Source organism: Lingula anatina, chromosome 7 (genome assembly GCF_051362555.1).
Source record: "Lingula anatina isolate TDL-2025a chromosome 7, LinAna3.0, whole genome shotgun sequence".
Classification (NCBI taxonomy): domain Eukaryota; kingdom Metazoa; phylum Brachiopoda; class Lingulata; order Lingulida; family Lingulidae; genus Lingula; species Lingula anatina.
The window spans coordinates 19,956,616-19,974,374 of NC_141773.1; the positions used below are offsets into that span (position 1 = coordinate 19,956,616).

At 34.2% G+C, this 17,759-nt stretch overlaps 1 protein-coding gene across 9 annotated transcripts in view; it reads right to left on the reverse strand.

The window, feature by feature from the left end:
- Window positions 1-12: 12 nt before the first annotated feature.
- The window catches only part of LOC106161611 (poly(rC)-binding protein 3), a 124,394-nt gene continuing 106,647 nt past the window's right edge, over window positions 13-17,759 (reverse strand). For 8 of the 9 annotated variants that reach the window (XM_013538621.3, XM_087017958.1, XM_087017957.1 and 5 more), the window contains 4 exons: window positions 16,798-16,935; window positions 12,213-12,357; window positions 11,786-11,905; window positions 13-4,422 (listed from right to left, as the gene is read on the reverse strand). In XM_013538621.3, the coding sequence (XP_013394075.1) occupies window positions 4,167-4,422; window positions 11,786-11,905; window positions 12,213-12,357; window positions 16,798-16,935 (659 nt within the window). In that variant the 3' untranslated portion in view covers window positions 13-4,166. The remainder of the gene's footprint in view (window positions 4,423-11,785; window positions 11,906-12,212; window positions 12,358-16,797; window positions 16,936-17,759) is intronic. The other variant, XM_087017959.1, reaches the window with a different exon arrangement.

Below are 17,759 nucleotides of genomic sequence, written 5' to 3' on the forward strand. Positions count from 1 at the left end.
CAATAAACAATATTTGTTTCATTCAATAATTTATTTCATTGACTTTTTAATGTGCCTACAAAAAGCTGCTTTTGTACAGCACATAATGCTATTATCTTTGTGATAATAAATAATAAACTGCTAATAATTCTACACACAATTTCAATGCCTGCATCCTCTGGTATTTACAATCAAATACTGAGTACTACAAATGACTAAGCATGTCACAGTCTTATCTTGGCTGTGGACACCACCTATCGTTGTGTATGTACACCATGAGGTGGATGCACGTAAAACAGTGTCTAAAAATGAACTACAGCTCATAAATAATAACAATCACTTTATACAAATTATTTATCTTTCTCAAAATCCCTGTTTTATGTGTAATATTGCACTAACTACTGTGCAGACTCCCTTTAAGTAGTATGGTACTCTTCATGTATCAAAGTGATGACGCTTCATTGACGAAATATTATCATGTACATCACCGACTTCTATAAAGCTGAAATCTGATTGATTATATAACCCCAACCTCTTCGGAACTGTGATCAAGTCCTGTTGATATGTATGTATCATCTCTGATTTCATAAGAAACTAAAGGCCATGTAGACCTTTTAATTAAAAATACTGTTATGGGGCCATTTATTACTCTTTGGCATGGAAATTTTTACAGAATTATAAATAACACTGTACTCGATACATGGAACTATAGGCAAACTACTTAATAATAATAATACATGATCCTTGGCAAATGAATCCAATGGCAACATATACTAAGGAGCCCTATTTCACACCAGAATAACACCAAGTGCTCCTTGAAGTGCAATAAAAAAGCAGATATGGTGTAAGAAAACAACAAAAATATGATCAAAACAATCCTTTTGTTGAAATAATGGAAAATATTCCAAATTGCAAACCAAAATCCAACATAATGATGATATTCTTAGTAAGTCAAAAGCCAATAGCTACCTTACAATACCAATAAATGTCCACTCAAATCCTACATCAGTGAAATACCATTTCTTCTTGCATTAAAAATATAAGTTGTATGTTATTTCATAATAATAATAATGATATAATTATGTCTCATTTTGCTTGGTAAAGAGTCAAAAACACTTCAGTGTAGGATTCATAATTGCACGAAGTGTCTTTTCTTCACAGCTACGAAAAATTGCACTCTTAGTGTGGAAGTAACACATTGCCCTTGGGTGGTTTTATCACAATATTCTAGAATGTATTATGCCAGAAGAAAAAAGGTGAATAGTTATTTGGAAAATTGCCATGATACTAAGTGTTTTAGTTTGTCAAATAACAGGTGGTTGGATTATCACAAAAATGTAAAGAAATGGCATTCAAATCAGGATGGAAAAATTAATGCTTCTTAAGCCAAACAGTTGTATTTACAGGTAGAGTCCTTGATGTCATTCTGGTAAAAAGAGATGACGGCAAATGTTGACCACATATGCACTTAAATGTGGTCATGATGCATTTTCACTTGTCACCAATGGAAAAAAAAGATGAATTTTAAATCACATTGTGAATTTTTGGAGAAGTAAACAATGGTCACTTCTGGACCTTTAATTTGGAGAGAGCAGTGTCACATATAACAGAGGTAGAAAATCTTTTAAAATTTTCAGAAACAATTACATATATTTTGTGATATCTTGCTTATTCAGTTTCTGGCACTGATCTCCATATAATGCTCACTATAAAGCAAACACTGAAAAAAAAAAAAACTATAAAAATGTCTTCATAATGTCTATATCCGCACCTCAAAATAATAATAATAATAATAATAAAAATAATTCTGCAGCTCACTTATTATATATGCTCAACTGACCATTCAGATAATGTGTACCATACCAACCCTAGGCCAACCTTTGTTCAGCTGAGAGCAAATTAACTTCAAATAATACAGAAAGCCCACTCAAAAATAAAGAAATGCTGAGAAAAAAGTCCTGGCAAACAAATAATAAATAATGATCAGACTTGACGTTCCCTGGGTCTGTCCGATTATCTTATGGTCTGCATAGCCAACTGTCCACTGACTTCTGTTGATATTCTGCAAAAAAGGGAGCTGAGGTTTAACACAGGAACATCAAACATACATTACATAAGCAATCCCCTGATACATTTATGGATTTTGCAAAGGCCTTCAATGCTTGGGAAAGGAATTTCAAATACACTTTACCAGATCTTACTCAGCTGAATTTAGCATTGTTTCCACACGTCTTCTATTTAAATTCACAGCTTATAGTAGTGGTTGCCCCGCTATGGTAGTTACTCACCAAATATGAACAAACTTCACATCTTTTCCAAATATTGTTTTAATAAGAAGATCAATTAGAATTTTCAACGAGACAGCACGACTGTCTGCACATAAGAATTGTTCATATTCATGGCAAAAAGCATTTATCTGTGAACACACAATGAAGAAATAAAAAGTAGCTGTTCAAATTTTGTGAGTAATTTCTTTAGGCTACCCTGTTTCTCTAACATGGTCGCATGACTTATATTGCATGGATCACACTAAGCTCATTAAAAGAGCCATTCATATATGTACCCTGCTAACACTGATAAAGATAAAGCACAAAAACATCCTTAACTAGAGTTAGAATGAATAAATAAAGTCAAAACAAAAACTAAATACGTAGAATTGTTATGATTGTTTCAAATTTGTGAACTAAATTATATACTTTTTTCTACTACACCGACTTCAAACTTCATAGTTAACAGTATCATTTTTACTACTCTGCGATTGGGCACTTCATTATTATCACTCTACAGACTGAAGTTATCTTCATGACGTATAGAATTACATCAAGCTAAAAATTTAAAGCTAGCAAAGAGATTTGGGAATAAATGAGAATGTCTAAATTATTACCTGTAAATTTGAGATCTAGTGTAAGAATCATAATTTAAGTATGAAAGAAAGTGGAATTTTTTCTCATCACAAGGTACATTTAACACTTTTGTTCCCAATGATGAACTATATTATGATATGGCAAACAAAGGAGAAAGCAAACATGTTTACCTACACCTAATTAATGTGCATTTTAGGTATAAACTTAATTAGGAAGCAGTGGTGAAATTCTGATACAGATACTGGTATGCTATTTTATCCAATATTTACCCTACCCCACCCCAAAGAAAGAAACCTATACAAAAACTTGACCCCCCTAAAATGTACATTTATCTACCCATATGAAAGATATCTAATAAATTAAAGCTATATGTAAAATGGGACATTAAATTTCTTCAGTCAAATAGCACGCAGCTGTTATATTTGGTAAACATATAGTTATGTGACTATAATTAGGATGACGAAAAAAAAAAAAAACTAGTAACAATTTATTTACATCTTTAACCCCCATAATTCTCTGCGCACTTGCAGAAACAATATGGATGTATACTACCAGCAAACATTGCTGGGGCCTTTCTTGACTGTTTGTAAATAAATCTGAGCAAAATTGACTCTTTTACAGTAAATATATTCTACGTGTATAAACACTTCTCTTTCAGAGAGAACCTTTTCTGCCATTGCACCATGGATAAGTAGAAAATATGGATTTCTATGTATCTACAGTAAGATGGAAGAACCTTCTTCTTTTTTTTTTTTTTTTTTTTTTACTGACAACTGTCTTCAAACAGAGGTGTCTTTAAGTTTTTCTTTTTGTAATAATCTAAAAGAAAAAAGTCATGTTTTAGCCAATCAAAACTGAGATATTGTGACCTTTACCCTGACATATCAATATATGAAGAGACATACTGTCAATTGCACTGGCCCCTGTTCTGATGGCTTTTCTTAAGCACACACAAATGTGACTAGCTCCTTTTTTCCTGGTGGGATGTTACCCTGTAACACTTTCATTCCTTTAAAATATCAACAATATCCAACCCTCCATTTGCTGACAGCAGTATTACTAAATACTACATCTACAAAAAAGAAACAAACACACGCAACTTTCTTCTGTAACTTCTCATGAATATAGTATGTCCTTTTCTTATACTCGCTTTGACTTGATGATCAGTATCTGTATATAATGTCTTAATGCACACTCTCACATCACTTGTGAATAATAATTTTACTGTGTGAAAGTCCATGAAAGTTTTCATGTCTTTATATAAGGCAATTTACACAATGATATCGTCCTGTAACAGATCCTACTGCTATGCTGTGCACCCTGTCAGTACGGAGCAAATTTACTTCTTTCAGCTTTGAGCCCATTAGGAAGGTCGACCCCGCCTTTCACCTTTGTAACCAGCGACTTATGCCAAACACTGCTCTCTAATAAACCAGCATTTAATCCAAGAAGTGGCATCCCTGACACCGACAGTGGCTTCATCATTGTCGGAATCATAGGTGAAGGTGATGAGGTCAAGGTCGTTGTAGGGTTCGAGGTCGGGTCAAGGGTCATTTGCATTTGCTTATGCAACTCCATGCTGCAGTAACAAAGGGAAAAAGAAGGGATGTTGGAATTAGATAGCTGCATCAACAAAACATAAAAAAATTAAGGAGTATCTGCGACCATATATTGAGTTAACTTCACAAGTTGTGGGATACCAACAAGTGAAAAAGGATCAGTGCAATATGCAAGTCAAAAAGCATTGTAGTGGCCTAGATATGAGCGTGCCGTAGTCCAAATCATACCGAAAGCAATATCTGATCACTTCTTTGGTGGTCAGTTATTGACAATGAGTGTTAATAAGTTGGACCTTCTACGTTAGCAGCAATAATTGACTCACAACTCATGCAAAATTAACCCAATATATGGTGACCACAGTGTTCCAAATTTCACAAGAGCGTGTGACTGCTACAAGATAAACTGAAAGACCCTTATAAATAAAAAGTAAGTTTCTTTCATTCTTGCAACTACGCTCAATGAATGTTAAAAACAGTTGAAAACACTGCACAAAACATTTGGAAACTGACTGACAGGACAAAAAACACCACAATTTCCACTGGCCATGTTGAAAAGAAAGTAGAATAAAACAATTAGGATGTAAAAGAATTTCTAAATCAAATCATGCAAAATTATCTCAGATTACACAGCGTCCCACACCATTTTAACATGCCGAGTGGTAAGTAAGTCACATGAAACATACAGACGTAAATTTGGAAGATTTTTTTTTCTGCTGAATGATACCCTTCCGTTAATTGTCAGTATAAATTGTGGTGTTTTTCCCCAATTAAAAAAAATCATAGCATTAACTGTAAATTCACAGTTAGTTAATATAATATTGCTTTTCAAAATCATTGTGACAAGCTGACATATTGTACTATGTGGTTGTGATATTTGATTTAAAGGACAAATTCAAGTATTTTTTGTTCTGGTTAAAGTTTTGGGCATAATCATGCTTCCATGTTTCATTAACCCTAAATACAAACCAAAAAAAGCTTGTATCTGTCCTCAGCACAACCATTCTATTAGGAATGTCTCATCAACAAATAATAAAAGTGAAAGAAATGGTGGATGCATTAAAATTTTTGGATTCTTTTTTAGAACAATGACAGCCTTGCTTTTTTTACGCGCCCCCCCCCCTCCCAAATTTTTATATGAATGCTAATTTAATGTATCAAACAGTAAAACTTTGTAAAAAAAAAAAAAAAAAAAAAAAAGGAAAATCAACTAGAACATCATCTTTATAATTTAGTATTATTAGCAAATCCCAGTCTACATACTTCCACCAGTCTTTTCACATTTACTGACATTAAAAAACAATATGGTGTACTACTTTTTTTCTAACTGTGCAACATCTACATGTAGTTTCTATAAACTTTCCCATAAGGTCCGTAGCCAAGACTGAGAAAAATCACATTTAGAAAATACTCATGGACACTCCATTGCAAGAAGGCAAGGTATAGTAAATACCCATTTTGTGTTTTAGGCAGTCGAAAAGTACTACATGGACTGCGGAAAAGGAGAAGGCAGAAAATACAGTGGACGTGACAAATATCTAACAAGATTAGATTTGAACATACTGTAATAAGCCACGTTCAGATCAATTTTACCATCAATTGTTTTAGCTCTCAGATCAGTTTCACAACTCCCCCTCACTTTGCATCCTGATGACAAGGATTGCAAGTGTGAAAAATTGTAAATCAACATCTTCATGAAGTTAGCACTAAAACAGATTTTTTATGTTAAAAAGATCTGTACGCAGCCTTATTATTATGAGAACTATAAGGATTTAAAGCCGCTTGTGACAGAAATGTACATAAACAAATATATTGTGAGGATACACATATTATATATATATTGAGAACTGTAAGGATAACAGGATCTGGAACTGGTAATATATTGAGCTCTGTAAGGAAAGCAGGATCTGGAACTGGTAATAGATAATTGAGGATTTCTACTGTTTTATTTTAAGTCTAATATGTAATGCAGTTGAAGCACAGAGTGTATTGTTATTCAGGTATCTTCAAAAGGACAATGGTGTTTCTATGACAGGAGGTATGTATTACAATTGTAACTGTGAAAAGTACATCCAGAAAATACAAGGGTGTTTCACTTCAGGACTAACTTCAACTGTGAATAAATGACATCACCAAATTGCCATATTGCATATAGATCTCAGCAGATATCTTCACTACCATATTAAAATCCTACTGCTTGGGGTCTAGAAAGTGTGAAATGAATTTTTGCTTCAAGAAGTTTAATTGCAAGTTAGTCCTGGTGTGAACACATCCTTTACTGACTTAAACCAGTGCTCAGGAGAAGGCTTAGAAAGGACATCACAGGATTACCTGGAATTAAAATCAGGGTGGATGAAACAGGGGAGTCAAATGGTAATTTTGGACAAAACGGTTTTGAGGATATTGTGTGCTAAGGAATGGTACTGAGGATACTGTATACAAAGGAATGGTACTGAGGATATTGTATGCCAAGGGAATGGTACTGAGGATACTGTATGCCAAGGAATGGCACTGAGGAAATTGTATACAAAGGAAAGGTACTGAGGATATTGTATGCCAAGGAATGGCATCGAGGATACTGTATGCCAAGGAATGGCACTGAGGAAATTGCAAACAGAGGAATGGTACTCAGGATATTGTATGCCAAGGAATGGTACTGAGGAAATTGTATACAGAGGAATGGTATATTGTAGGCCAAGGAATGGCACTGAGGAAATTGCAAACAGAGGAATGAAAATGAGCATATCGTGTGCCAAGGAATGGTACTGAGGGTGCTGTATGTCAAGGAAAGGTACTGAAGATATTGTATACAGAGGAATGGTACTGGGGATATTGCAAACAGAGGAATGATAATAAGGATATTATACTCAGAGGAATGGTGCTAAGGATATTGTATACTTATAAATGATACTCAGGATATTGTGTATAAAGAAAGGATATTTTTGGTGAAGGATGATTTTGAGGATATTGTTTAGTGAGTTATGGTGCTGCAGCTAATATTCGGATCAGAATGGCATCAAAATGACAAAAGAAGATACAGGAAGAAAGGGAAGATAACAGGAATGTTGGATAGAGGCAACAGATGAAAGCTGGGTATTGATTGGACAGAGGTCTCACTGAAGAGCCAATGGGAAATCTGCTTCTACTTGAAAGATGGAAATGAAAATAAACATTGAAGAGGATTTGATAAAAATAAATTGAAAGAGGAAATGTATCATTACAATCAAATAGCATAAAATAAAAGGAAACAAAATGTAAAAAGACCGAGGGTCCTCCAGGTTACCAAACATATAGTTTAAAATGCCAGGAATTTTTAATGATGCTATTATTCATTAAATGAGGACCAATGAAAGAAGGAAAAGTTGGATAAATTTTGATGATGGACAATGGTGACTTTTATTACATTACCCCCCCTATACTCTTAGTGCAATATCACAATAAATGGGAAAGCATAGTCCTCTATAACAAGTGTATCTTATTGTCTGTGTGATATCTAGCACATAGTTACACAGGCATACACATTTTTTGGCTATTTTAAAATAACATGTGAGGTGACAGCCAGAATTGGTAATTGGGGAAATTTATAACTGACCCCAAGAAAAACCTTAATGCTGCCAAATGAGGAAAAAAAATGTGTGTGTGTGTGTGTGTGTGTGTGTGTGTGTGTGTGTGTGGAGATATATGGATGTAGAACATACTAAATAAGCAAAACATTTATAGTAGATTTTCCCAGATATTGCTGCTAATGAACAGACAGACAAATGGACAGAACGACAAAAATATGCCAATAGGTTACTGGACCAAAAAGTCAGGTAACCTAAAAAAATAATTATAAATAAATAAATAAATAAATAAATAAATAAATAAATAAATAAATAAATAAAAGACTGAGGTTACTAAGGGACAACACTTTCCACACTGGGTTCTGACACCCACTGGTGATTTTGACAGGTTAACTGGGAACAGTGTAGGGACCAAACATGAGAGGTGAATACAATGCCCTTCACACCACCTTGTTCAAGCAGTGTCCACAGAAAATAAAAAGAATATTGGGAAAGGGGTGGGGGTGGGGGGTGGGGGGTGTTCCAAACTCTACGGGAAAATTGGGTGGCAAAACTGCAGTTGGTGAAGATGGACAGGGGAAAAAGGGCAAAAAAGGTTCAAACTTTGAAGGTATGGTAAGGCAAGAATGAGAGAGAGAGAGAGAGAGAGAGAGAGAGAGAAAGAGAGAGGAAAAGGATGGGACACAAAGATATCCATGATCTGGTATCCTTTGGGTAAAAAGGTCCAAACTTGGAGGAAAAGGTAGGTGACACACAGGTCACTTGATCAATGAGGGGAAAAGGGAAGTGGAAAAAGGTCAAATCATGTGGTGGATAGAGGGTGAATCACACAAATCGCACTGGCACAGTGCATGTTTATATTCCACAGCTACGAGGGTTGGGGTGGTGTGAAAAAACTCTATGTGAGACAGCACATTAGATAGGATATCTTAAACAATTTTTTTTATAAATTATGTATTACCCATATGCAGACCAGAGATGTTTTTTCATCAACTACATTTCTAGCAAATAGGAATAATTGAAAAGTGGTGTATATGGTTTCATTATTACAAAATAAATCTTTTTTTTTTAAATAATAAAGCTGACTGAATTGATTCCAGGTAAAAGACGCCAAAGAATTTGTGACTGGATGGTTAAAAGGGTCTAAATGCTGGTAACAAAATAATTTCAGAAACCATTACCAAAAGGTGCCCCTTGGGTCAATGCCAATATTTTCAAAAGAAAACAAATTCTAAGTTGACTTCAGATCAGATCAACCAGATGCCCATCTAATTAAATTAAAAGGGTTAGTCATCAATATCAAATTTTTTTGTAATGAATTGATATAAAGGATATAATTCCGCATGAATAAAAAAAGGATTCCAAAATAATTGAACTAAATGACTTCCAGATTTAAAAATAAAAAACAAATCAATGTGGTATGAAGTTTGGGGTAGGTATGGGATGGGTACCATGAAAATGGTGGATGGGTATGTACTGGTGCTGGTTTTGTGTTTCCTGGTAGGTAAAATGGAATGGGTAACAACAGCACAGAGATACTGGAAGTAGAAAGAGGGCAATGAACAGACTCTACTGCATTGCTTTCAATAGTACAGGCTGTTCAACCCCCTGACAGCAGGCCTTGCCATTAGCTTTCATGTAACATGATCTCCAAAACCAGTACAGGATGTCTCTTCTGCATTAAGTCTACTGATTGTGACAAATGGGTCTATAGGCATGTTTTGCAGACTGTCAGGGGATTTTTAATGATTTAAAGTCAAAACCTCGATCCTTATTAAAGTTGCTTCTCTACATTATTTCAAAATCTCCCATCTTGTTAATGGTATGTAATATGTCAATGAAACCATAGTCCTATATCATTTAAATGTTTTAGATTAAATTCAAAAGTGGAATACTAAATCTATTGACAGTACATCTGCATGCAGAAATATTTGTCACATTAGTAAAAGGTAAGGAATCAAGGTAAAGGTTGGATTCAAGGTGAAGGTTGGATTCAAGGTCAAGGTCAGATTACAGGTCAGATCAAATGTAAAATGTGCAATGGAGTACAAAAAAATCAGGAAAGTATAGGAATATGGAAGCTTATAGTCATTCCCAAAATCTGCTGGCAAATAGCAACCCACTGAATGTTTACTTAATGAAATGAGAAGCAAAGCTACAAGCCTGTATTTGGTAAGCAATTGCTTTGTACCATTTTAGAACTTGAAAATGTTAAATTTAAAATATGAAATTTTCAATCAATTGTTTTCTTTTATTGCAACATTTTGACAGTGGGTTCTTTTTCCTGTGTAGATTAAAAAGAAACTTTATCCAGTACATTAATTTGGAAAATTGATAAAAAAAATTGAGGTCAAACAGAGCCCTATTGCCAGCAAATTAAAACACAAAGACGGAAATCAAAGAGATGGGCTAATAATAATTGGAAAAAAGAAGGAAAGAATGGATATGCTGAAGTATTGTAGACAGTGCAGTCTGATTTATCCTTCAATTTGCACTCACTGGGCTGTCAATGAGACCAAGATATGATGGAGCAAGGTAAAAGAAGGGCTCGGACTTCCCCAGCTGTTCAGCTGCTTAGTCAATAGTAATAACAACATGGCTGCCATTTCTGTCATAGTTATTGTGCTGTGATATTTACATTTAGTTGATCTGTGACCAGAAGCACATCAATTTAATTTACAAATCAATGTGCTGTCATTTTTCTCTGCTTTTTTTTTTCACCATAAATATTAATGTATGTAACAGAATTTTTCATTTACCTTCAGGCTCATTCTAATCTTTTTCACAACCAAGCACATCTGTAATGCTAATGACTTTAGAAAACAATAACCAATGAAATTTCTCCGAATGCCAATTTCTCATTAAATTTCACTTCACATAATATTATTTACAATTACGGCAGAAGAAAATGATGGATGGCACTTTTCCCTAAACTGACAGAAATGGCAAAGACATGTCTGTTCCCTAGTTTTCATATTGTAGACTCCTATTGCTTATCAAGGGGAAGGGGGAATGATATTGGGGCTACTGCTGGACCAACTTATCACCTGAAATCAAACACTGTCATTGGCTAATCTTCAGACCCTTTCACTTTACAGAACATGGAATTTTTCATCTTTTGAAGGGTTGCACACATGAACATTAGCCAATTCCAGTAAAAATCATTACATCATCCTGTTATTGCAAACTTAACTACTTTGTATACATAGCAACCCATGGCAATAATCACTGTCACTGCAAGATATATTCTGTACTTTTTTTAGCAGGAGAAGTGGATATAGACAAAACCGACATTTTTTTCTTGTTCTGTTGTCAAATGTCTGCAAGCAAAACTTAGGTAATCTTCAAGAGAAAGAAGAAGCTGACAGTAGCACTGACTATTGATGGATTACTGCTAATACGTGCCACATACTGCCACAGTGTACATAAGTGAAAAGCTGGTACACGTATACATCCTTATACTTCAAAAGAATACAATTGTTTCAATTTTTTAAAATCTGAAATGCATTTATCCTTTAAATTAAAATTTTGACAGGCTACTTTTTTTAAAGAACACAAAAATATGAGTTTTCACTGAAGCCCAAAAACATTTTTCCTTTATTTTAAATTCAAAACAAAATTTTGCTAAAAAATTCTATATTGGTAACATACAGGGGCCCATTGCATTAGTAAAACCCCTCTTAATTTATGATACTAACTTTTATACTTTGTACACAGGGCTGTTGTCCCATGTGGTTATTTTCAATAAACATATGTTACTATGTCTATATAAATATATGAACATCCACCATAAGTAACTGACATCTGGTAAATGATCACTTACCTTGTATTTATGAGATATTGGGCCATGTTAATAGTTTCTGGAGTCCCTGTAATAGTCACTTTCCTGTCCGCCGAACCTTCTTCTACATTCGAGATCTTGATAATGGCACCAGATAGTTGTCTGCAAAAACATTAACAACTTTAGCAATCAAAAATGACAATTAATATTTTCCATCAATTTTTCTACATTCGAGATCTTGATAATGGCACCGGATAGTAAGTAATCTGCAATAACATTAAAAAATTTAGCAATCAAAAATGACAATTAATTTTTTTCATCAATTATTGTCAGAAACAACGTGGAAACTCATCTCAAATCAATACATTAGCAAAATTGGGCATACTACAACAATGAGATATATTTGCTTATTAAAAATTATGAAAAATGAGGTTTAACTTTTTCACCTTTTATGTCACAGAAATCTCACCTAATTTCATTTATTTTTTGTCCTCCCCTTCCAATAATACAGCCAATCAAATCATTAGGAATATTCATTTCATGTGTCTGTTGATTGTTATTTGTCTGCGGGACTGTAGTGCGAACTGTCGCATAAGAGCTGATAGGGGATATACCTGAAAAATATAAAAGGTTAATAGGGTAAGATAAGAAATGTGAAAATTATATGTGCTTAAAGTTATTATACTTGAACACTGTGTGTCTTTTGAACAATTATGGCATAGAGAAGACCCATAGGAGTGAGACAAAACATCAGGAAAGCAACAATAACATTTGTAGGCTTTTAACAACTAGGACAGCATAAATTGTTGCCAGATATTCAACCAATCTTCTGGGGGCAATGGCAAAGGCAAGGTGGGGACACTTTGGCCTGATATCCAAGCAACTTTGGAATCCATTATTTATAAGGGATGCTGAAACATGGGCTATAACCATGGCATTGAGAAAGAGGCATTTGGAAAACATTAAATGTGAGATTTTGAAGACATTCATACATATGGAAAAAAAGGAAGGACTTCTAGGATATAAAACAATCAGCTAATCTGCAAATTCTTCCTCTTAGTGCAGGAATTAAGCAAAAAATGGGGTAGCAGAAGAAATGAGGAAGGAATGGAACATGCCTTTTCTTACTCCGATCCAGTAACATAGAAACAAGGCACGACTGGAACACGAATAACAGGTAGAGAAAAACAAGGCAGCAAAGCTGTCAAATGTACAGACAAAAAACAGAAAATAAAGATGCAAAAAAGGTCATTTTGTCAATTTTGATGCAATAATAAATAATGCTTATAATAGCACTGTCAGTCAACACTGAATTTTAATCTTGCACAACAGGTAACATGGTCAATAACAGGAGCGGACCCAGAGATATTTTCTGACAGTATTACAAAGTATCTATGTTGATCCATCCTCCATTTTGATGGTGTTCCAACAGAAAAAAATAGATACCAGTCAATATAAACTAATAACCTGACTGTCTTCCGGAAGACCCAGAAGATGGTCTCAATCCACCCCTTCAATAAGATTACAGTTTCAGGACCATGAGAGTTCAAATTCACATTATGAAAGTCTCAATATTTGAAAAATGATGACAGTGCATAAAATAATATTACATAATGTTTAAAGACATAAAAAAACATTATAACTGCTTATGTAGAAATACAGAAAATGTGCAGAGCCCCAGGCAGATGACAGCCTGCCTGGGGCTAAAAGTCACAAATGCAAGTGTTTGAGAAAAAATTATAAAGGAAAACAACAAAACTAGAAAAGCACTTTGAGAGTGCAGACCTCTGCCAAGGCAGCAATTGTTGATTATTAGTGATAATTGATTGATTATTGATCCGGACCACCACCAAAAATTAATCATTGTCCTCTTTGGCCCACTTCCGACAGTTCCTGAAAATTTCTGCAAAATCAGTCCATAACTTTTTGTGTTATGTGGATGACAGACAAACAGGGGTGAAAATATAACCTCCTTGGCAGAGCTTGAGGTAAATATAATTCCAATGAAGCTGCTATTCAAACTTTTAATCTTCCAGTTTGATATATATATATATATATATATATATATATATATATATATATATATATATATATATATATTTAAAACTTATTTGCAATATTAAACAAAATTTACCTGCATAATTATCACTGCTTCCTTATTATTAATCTAGCAGAGAGCTTTACCTTTGGGAGTTTACAGGGAAATATCAACAAGTGTGCTTTACGTAATCTCATTTAATGGCCTATTAAAGCAAATGACTTTATAACTCTGAAATTAATCTAGTGATACCCAAGGGTAATTTACAGACTGACCCACTCAAAGGTCTTCAGGCCCATAAGTCACACCTTAAGAAAAGCACAAAACCATAATGCCCAAAATAGGAGACTACCAATCCTGATGCAATAATACATTATGTTTAACTGCACAGTCAACATCAACTTATGCACAACAGGTAACACAGACGAAAGTAAAAGCATAAGGCTTCAGGCCCATCAGAGTTCAAGTTTATACTTAGAAAGTGCCAGAATGAGAAAAATGAAAATTTCACAAAAAATGCATAAATACAATAAACATGATAATCCAATAGAGCTGGTTTTCTCATGAGCTGAAGGCCAATCCTAAAAATCGTACTTGTAAATTTAAAATTATAATAAGTAGCACAGTTTTCTTTTCATAATGTTTGCAGTAGCAGTGCAAAAAGATTGTCAATTTTGATGTAACAATACATAATAAATTAGAGAATAATTATCACCAATTTTTGTTTATTGACTATAAATAGGATGGACATGTAGAAAATATGATTACCATTTGGCTTCATGTCCATGGGAGCTCCGAGTCCCACAATGAATATGCCAAAAAAGATAGTGAATATAACACTAAAATGTATAACTTCCAGAAAAAGAAGCCAATTAGACTGCTTTTCTAACTCAGGCTGCATTTTAGTCCTGTGTTTCTTTTTTGAAAGTTTGACAGTCAGAAGTAACACGGTTTTTCCATAATGGTCATCAAGGCAGCAGCACCAAAAATTGTGTTTTCTTCTATTTTGATGCAACATTACATAATGCTTAACAGCATAATGACCATCGATTTTTAATAATAAAATATAAGTGTCATGGATTTTCACAAAATGTGACTAGCACGGGTCTTCAAGCCCGTGGAGGTTCTAAGTCGCACCTTGGAAATGCCAATATGTGAAAAATTAAATTTTCACAAAAAACTGTTTAATTGCCAGAAAAATTTACCAAACAGACTGCATTGCATACTGAAGCTGTATTTTAGACCCATGTTTCTTTCCTGTAAGTTTGAGAACAGTAATTGACATGATTTTTGCTAAATGGTCATCATCAGAGCAGTGCCCAAAATAGGGGTTTCTTCAAATTTTCATGCAATATTACATAATGTTTTACAGCATAATGACCATCAATTTTTAATTATAAAATATTAGTATCATGGTTATTCAGAAAATGTGACTAGCAAAAGCCTTCAGGCCCATGGAACTTCAAAGTCACATATTGAAAATGCCAAAATGTAAACAATACAGCACTGTTCTGAAATGGGTTTATTTCCATTTTTAACACTTTTTAAACATAAAACAAAATAAACAGTTTACTGCCATTTTTATATGACCAATGAAGAAAATTGATGAGAAATTGATGGGAAAAGTATCAATAGAACAGTTTTAAATGCCCAACTTCCTCCATTCTGAGATTCTGAACATAGTGGATGAATGCATCTGACAAACTGCAATGATATGAGTTTATTTCCATTTTTGACACTTTATTACACAATACATGATAACAAGTTTACCATCATTTTTACAAAATCAACTAACAATGTTGTAAAGATGCAGGAAATGCCAAACAAACACATTTACGTATCTTATTAGTTCAATAATGAGACTGTTAACATGCCTAAGAATTGAATGTGAGGAAATGTGAAAAAACAGCATTACCTTTTAAAATAATGGACTGATTATGCTGATTTTCAAACTCAACCTGCGTTTTAGTAAGATTGGCCCCTCCTGTGAGTATAATGACAATTGGCCAATCTGTTTTTCTTATATTGTGTTATCAGTGTTGCATATATACTGAAAAAAGTGAAAAAAAACAGCATAAATGCCCTATAAGTGACCCGATCGTGCTGATTTTCGAACTTGACCTGCGTATTATGAATATTTATCAGTTCTGTAAGTTTCAAGCCAAAGGGTAAAACAGCTCTTCATTTATTGTGTTATCAGTGTTGCAAAAATGCTGAAAAAAAGTGAAAAAATAGCCTAAATTCACTAAAAATGACCCAATCATGCTGATTTTCGAACTTGACCTGCGTATTATGTATATTCATCAGTTCTGTAAGTTTCAAGCCAAAAGGTAAAATGGTTTTCCACTTATCGTGTTATCGGTGCTGCATATATGCTGAAAAAAGTGAAAAAACAGCATAAATTCCCTATAAGTGACCCGATCATGCTGATTTTCGAACTTGACCTGCGTATTATGAATATTCATCAGTTCTGCAAGTTTCAAATCAAAAGGCAAAATGGTTTTCCACTTATCGTGTTATCGGTAAAAGTGCACGGCGACGGCGACGGCGACAGCGACGGCGACGACGGCGACGACGGCGACGACAGACGCAGATGATGGCAATATGTACAGACACATCTGTGTCTGTACATAAAAAATGGGAAGAAGCTTAGTGTGGCATAGCAAAGCTGACACCTTGCATTTGGGTAGTATGTAATGTTAATGGTATGTTTTTTGGTAGTTGTTGAGGTTCCCTGGTGTTGAAAACGCTATAGACTAATACTCTCTTTGTTTTAGTGGACTATTATCTTGAACAGATTTTGACCATTTTTTTTGTCCAAAATGACTCTTCCAAAATCTATAAAACAGATCAAAAGAAATAACCGCTGCAACAATTAAATATGGGCTGTGTGTCTCAGGGGCCTCCAACTTCTTAGTCTGATGGGAAGCCAGAACTCAAGTGACACAGTAGCAAAAAATCTACAGGACTACGAAAAACCTCTCCAACTACTCCCCCTATAGGAGAAATGGATTACCTGTGGGTACTGAATTGTTGTACGTGGTGGGGGTAACTGAAACGTCAGCAGCCTGCTGTTGTTGTTGTTGAGGTGGTGGTGGAGAAATCCAGGTCATCAGTTGGTTGCCATACTGGATGGGTTGTGCTTTGGAATAGACTAGGAGGAGGAAAACAAAATAATACAAAATAGAATAAAAGCAGTGGTGAGTAACTTGTGGTATGGGCTCAACCTGTGGTCATTTTTAAATAAAGAAAACTGCAATGGACAATTTTGTTTACATTTTTTCAAATATTTGTTAGGGAACTCTGAATAGCAAGATAGGTGCAATTGAGTCAAATGTCTTTTTGAAAATATTTTGATGTTTTATATCTTGGAACAGTGGGAAATTTGTAATAGGTGATTTTGAAATTATTGAATACTTTTTTAAAGGTAGCCAAACTTGATACATTATTTGTCCCGTTTTTAAACATGGGTTTAACAAAGAGAACTTATTATCAAAATGACAACCAAGAATTTGTTTTCATACACTACATCTTAAAACTAAAAGGGGGGCTGTTCAACAAAATTTTCAACTGAATTTTCACTATGTTGCAAGGCGTGCATAAAAAGAACATGTTTTACATAAAAAACATAGGAACTTTAGTGAAAAAATGTTTGGCAATCATTGTTTTATTTTAAAGAAGTTTTGACAATGATATACCTTAAGCTTTCTTTAAACTAATGCCACTGGCATCTGATAAATTGAAAAAAAAATATGCAGGGTTGCAACTGGTGTGCATTTTGCATAATTTTACAGTACAAATGTATATCTGACTGTGCATTCCCTATGCATCATGTGTAAATAATCAATAACATGATTAACATCAAACCCACACATTTTGAAAAAAATAATACACCACCAACAATGAGCACATATGGTAAAAATCTCAATTCTGTCTTAATGAATGATCCAACCATGTCAATAAAAATCCATACAATCC